Here is a 5,569-nt window from a genome sequence, read left to right as displayed (position 1 = left end):
GGTTACAAACAGACAAACAGCTGGTTATAAACAGACAAACAGCTGGTTACAAACAGCTGGTTATAAACAGACAAACAGCTGGTCACAAACAGCTGGTTACAAACAGACAAACAGCTGGTTATAAACAGACAAACAGCTGGTCACAAACAGCTGGTTACAAACAGACAAACAGCTGGTTATAAACAGACAAACAGCTGGTTACAAACAGACAAACAGCTGGTTATAAACAGACAAACAGCTGGTTACAAACAGCTGGTTATAAACAGACAAACAGCTGGTTACAAACAGCTGGTTATAAACAGACAAACAGCTGGTTACAAACACACAAACAGCTGGTTACAAACAGCTGGTTACAAACAGCTGGTTACAAACAGACAAACAGCTGGTTACAAACAGACAAACAGCTGGTTACAAACAGACAAACAGCTGGTTACAAACAGACAAACAGCTGGTTATAAACAGACAAACAGCTGGTTATAAACAGATAAACAGCTGGTTACAAACAGACAAACAGCTGGTTATAAACAGACAAACAGCTGGTTACAAACAGACAAACAGCTGGTTATAAATAGACAAACAGCTGGTTATAAACAGATAAACAGCTGGTTACAAACAGACAAACAGCTGGTTATAAACAGACAAACAGCTGGTTACAAACAGCTGGTTATAAACAGACAAACAGCTGGTTACAAACAGCTGGTTACAAACAGACAAACAGCTGGTTACAAACAGACAAACAGCTGGTTACAAACAGACAAACAGCTGGTTATAAACAGACAAACAGCTGGTTACAAACAGCTGGTTACAAACAGCTGGTTACAAACAGCTGGTTAGAAACAGCTGGTTAGAAACAGCTGGTTATAAAATGCTAACTCTCAGTTAGCTCCTGGTGCTCTTTAGGAGAAGGACATGTCTCTCTGTAGGAAGGTTGCGTGTGTGAATAAAAGCCACAGAAGAAGAAGAAAAGGAAAAGGAAGCAGTAGAAGAGCAGCAGGAGGAGGAAGGTAGGGCTGTGTGTAGGAAAGGAGGGAAGTGTCCTCTCAGTATTGGGACGCGGCCCGTCCTCTCAGGTAAACAGATGCTGAACTTTCTTCTGCAGTCCGGCGACATTAACCACCGCAACAACCCGGGATAAGTAAAGAAATAAACTCCATGCGTGTTGAGAGGGAAGGTAAAGAGCTGTTAAATCTGTGCTGCGGGCTGATCTGGGGTCAGACGGAGCAGATTAAACTTTGAGCTCTTTCATGTTCAGATCAGAGCAACAACAAAGTTCCTGGTAGCGGTTAGCTTCAGTTAGCACGGCGCTGTTAGCTGCCCGGTTTTAAAACCCAGGTAAAACTTTTGGTTCGGTTTGGTGCCAGCTGAGCGGGGACGGTAACGGAACCTGAAGGCGACGGTTATTCAAAGAATCCGTTTTAATGCGAAACACCGTGAATTACTGTAAGTTAGCTGTGTAACTTACTGTTAGCTCGCGGCTACACTCGGGATTTACAGTTAGAAGCTAACCAACCCGAGCTAACTAACCCGAGCTAACCAACCCGAGCTAACTAACCCGAGCTAACTAACCCGAGCTAACCAACCCGAGCTAACTAACCCGAGCTAACTAACCCGAGCTAACCAACCCGAGCTAACTAACCCGAGCTAACTAACCCGAGCTAACCAACCCGAGCTAACTAACCCGAGCCTGCTTTTATTCACTTTCACGTGAATGGTGTGAACCGGCTGTGTGTGCGGGCTCAACAGGTTTTATTAAAGTGCTTTAACGGTCGGTGAGGTCACCTTCAGGTACACGAGTATTATCAGCAAGTAATCAGAAGTATTTTTTGTCAGTATGTGTCCAGTCAGTCATGCAGATACACTCATATGTAAACATAAACTGAATGCTTTATACTTTTCGTCTTATGACACAGCATGTTATTTTATAATCTGATCACGTGTTATTGATCTGAAAAGCCAGAAGAGTAAAGTTGCATACAATAAAAAAATACTCACGTACAGTACAAGTACATCAAATGTGTATTTAAGTGCAGTAACGTGAGTAAATGAGCAGACTAGTGATGGAAGGTGAAATATCTGAAAGTGTGTTTATATTTGACTGATTCTACTTTTATTGTGTTTTATTCTTTTTACTTAATTTCCCCTTCGGCTGATCGATAACGGAACATTTTAACTTATTCAGTTCAATTCTTCAACGCTTTATTTGTCCCAGAGGGGCGATTTAGTTTCGCAGCAGTACAAATAACACATTAGACAAACACGACAACAATGCAATTAAAAAAAAAAAACAGCTTCAGAGTATATAAAAACTAGTGTTCTAGTCAAGACCGCCTAAACCGAGACCAGTAGATCTTTGTTGTTGTATATTTTTATGTTGTCAGTTATATATTTATATGTTCACAATATTCTCTTCCGTTGCGTTACTTCTGCACAGACCCAGAATAATGCACATGTATATATCTGCAACGTTGTTCTTCTATTCCATATTTCTATATTTCCACATTTATTTATGTCGACTGTACATGTTGACATCACAACAGCAAATTCCTCGTATGTGTAAAACACTACTTGGCAATAAAGCTGCTTCTGATTCTGATTCTGAAGCCAAGACCAAAACCAGAGTTTATTGAGACCGAGACGAGACCAAGACCAGTTCCCCACATTACGTGACAAACGGTAAACTGTGAAACGAGGTCACAGGTACTTCTCAGGTTGATCTGTAAGAGCCACATTCCCATTAAAACCACACAAACACTAAGAGCTGAAGTGAACATTAGAGTCTTTATTCAACGCTGCTTTTCCGCGCTGACCATCGCGGGGACGGTCGTTAACGGGAACAACACGTGTTTAATTAGGGTTATTGGTTGCTTTCAAAGCAACACGTTTTCCATCAAAGTTATTAGGATGTTAACAAATAAATCAGACGATGCAAAAGCAATTTGTTCCCAGAGTTACCTGGATCAGGTGTTTCCATGATCCCGTAAATAACAAACCCACGCTCAGGAACTACTGGTTGTTTGCAGAACATTTTCTCGAATAACCGATAAATAAAAGAGTTTCTTAAATGCGCTGATGAGGTTCGATGGCCGGTGGAATCTGTTTTCGGTGCATCACATGCATACAGCAAGCGGACACCAGTAAACAACGCGTAACAGTGCAAAAACACGTCGGGTGAATGGCCTGTAGCGTGTGAGGCGGCGACCAGAGGGACGAGTTCAAAGCCCTGATGCTTGTGGGAACGTTTGGCCTCGGTACGCTACCACACTGGAATGAGAGCGGAGTAGAAAAGAACAAGGAGTTGATGTTTGATCCGGTGTTTCTGAAGCTGCCCGAGGAAGTGAAGTGTTTGTTGAGCTTTTGCAACGCCGTGTTCAGTGTGACTTGTCCACTTCAGGTTACTGCTAATGTGTCCGTGGCGGTGACTGGATTGCCGTTTATTTGCGAGGGTGTTTTGGGAGTCGTCTGAAGTCAAAAATGAGTTCCTGGGTTTTGGTTGTGTTGAGCTGGAGGTGACAGCTTGGTCCACCTACTGGGTTGCATGATGAGGCCTATAAGGGTTGTGTCGTCTGCATACTTTATGATTCTCACCTCGAGTGTCCGTGGACTTAACCACATGGTACCTGCCACCTATTTCCAGGAAAAACGCCTAAAATAACAAACCCAAAATAAATCAGTAACATCTCCTCAACCATTTGGCCTGGATGCATCATTCTGGTCTCTGATAGGTCAGAAGCTGAGGAATATAAATCCATTGTACATTAACATGTTTATTTTACCATTACAGACTATCATAACAATTAGCAACCATCAAAACCATCATCAGGTAGATTATAAAGCACCTGAATATCTTCTAATACACCTGGAATCCAACTGTAACTGTAAATATGATGAAAATAAACTGATTTACAACAGTTATTACACAAGTTTTCAAAAATATACCAGGCGAATGTTTTGGCCACATTTACTGTTTATATGTTCGCTTTTATTGGGAGTTTTCTTCAAAACATTATTTCTGTCCACACATTCCAAAAACAAAAAGCTTCCAAAACATCGAAACATTTATAAAAACAGTCAGTGTTCCTCTGAGCTAAAGAACTCCCCCATGCAAGTCTTCGTACTGAAGAGACGGATCGATTGATATCCTGCATGGTCGCCAGCAGAGGCCGATAAAGGCGCCTCCGCCGAAGCAAACTCTTCTTCTCTACTTCAATGTGGTTCTGCCAAACATGAAGTTTTGGAACTGGAACCAGGAAATAACAATGACGGGATTATCAGAATAGTTGCAGATTATTTTTTGCGCCTGTGCAAAGATTTATTACAATATAAAAATTAAAGTCATCAATGGAAACACAACATAATAATAAGTAGATTATTGTTGTTCCTCGGAGAAACACAGTAGGTCTTACAGATTGTTTACCTGAGCAGGTGTGATCGCACTCTGAGGTCAACATGCGCTTCCTGTGACGACGAGGCCGCAGGCCGCGGCGGACCGCTCCGGGACTACAGTTTGGACCCCGCTGTTACCGTCCTCCGATTGGTCGCCCGCCACCTGCCCTGTCAGCATGCAGCTGTCCTATCAGAAGCTGCCGGCTCAGCTGAGGCGGAGCTCCAGACTCAGGAAGCTGGCGGCCGCGCTGCTCGCCGCCTACGCCATCAAAAGACTGTCGCCGTACATCTGGAGGAGGATACAGGTGAGACGCATACCTGCGCTCCTGATTAGGGACCGACCCGTGTGGGTGTTTCTGGGCCGATCCAGATTATTAGTAACCAGTTAGACCGATTTTTAATCTCCAGCACAAAACTTTGTTGAAAATAACTACATTAAAGTTAAGTCATGTTTAATCTTGATAAATAGTAAATTAAATCAGAGGTCTGTCCCTGAGATGGACGTAATAAACTTCTACTGTATTTATTTTATACTGATTTTATTGGTTTATAAATAACTGCCTTTTAAAGACGTCATTTAAAAACAGCAATCTAATATTTTATTCTAACGTTACAGCAGCAAAGTCACTTAAAATCACTTTCACACTGGAAACAAGTCAACTACATATTCCTGACATCAAAATACTGAGCTGTCAGTTTCAGTCCTCCTCTTCTTCCTCTTCCTCCTCTTCCTCCACCTCCTCTTCTTCCTCTTCCTCCTCCTCCTCTTCTTCCTCTTCCTCTTCTTCCTCCTCCTCCTCTTCTTCCTCTTCCTCCTCTTCCTCTTCCTCCTCTTCCTCTTCTTCCTCCTCCTCCTCTTCTTCCTCTTCCTCCTCTTCCTCTTCCTCCTCTTCCTCTTCCTCCACCTCCTCTTCTTCCTCTTCCTCTTCTTCCTCTTCCTCCACCTCCTCCTCTTCCTCTTCCTCCTCCTCCACTTCCTCTTCTTCCTCTTCCTCCACCTCCTCTTCTTCCTCTTCCTCTTCCTCTTCTTCCTCCTCCTCTTCTTCCTCTTCCTCCTCCTCCTCTTCCTCCTCCTCCTCTTCTTCCTCTTCCTCTTCCTCCTCCTCCTCTTCTTCCTCTTCCTCTTCTTCCTCCTCCTCTTCTTCCTCTTCCTCCTCTTCCTCCTCCTCTTCTTCCTCTTCCTCCT

At 43.1% G+C, this 5,569-nt stretch overlaps 1 protein-coding gene across 2 annotated transcripts in view; it reads left to right on the top strand.

Moving 5' to 3' along the window:
- The first annotated feature begins 1,033 nt into the window (after window positions 1–1,033).
- Window positions 1,034–5,569, top strand: part of abcd1 (ATP-binding cassette, sub-family D (ALD), member 1) — a 23,950-nt gene continuing 19,414 nt past the window's right edge. The window contains exons 1-2 of one of the 2 annotated variants that reach the window (XM_046055971.1): window positions 1,034–1,171; window positions 4,423–4,688. In XM_046055971.1, coding sequence (XP_045911927.1) covers window positions 4,560–4,688 — 129 coding nt within the window. In that variant the 5' untranslated portion in view covers window positions 1,034–1,171; window positions 4,423–4,559. Of the gene's footprint in view, window positions 1,172–1,356; window positions 1,441–4,422; window positions 4,689–5,569 lie in introns of those variants that run through there. The other variant, XM_046055972.1, reaches the window with a different exon arrangement.

This window comes from Micropterus dolomieu, linkage group LG08 (genome assembly GCF_021292245.1).
Source record: "Micropterus dolomieu isolate WLL.071019.BEF.003 ecotype Adirondacks linkage group LG08, ASM2129224v1, whole genome shotgun sequence".
Taxonomy (NCBI): domain Eukaryota; kingdom Metazoa; phylum Chordata; class Actinopteri; order Centrarchiformes; family Centrarchidae; genus Micropterus; species Micropterus dolomieu.
The sequence above is the reverse complement of the archived record's forward strand: the minus strand, read 5'-3'. Positions and strand labels throughout refer to the sequence as shown.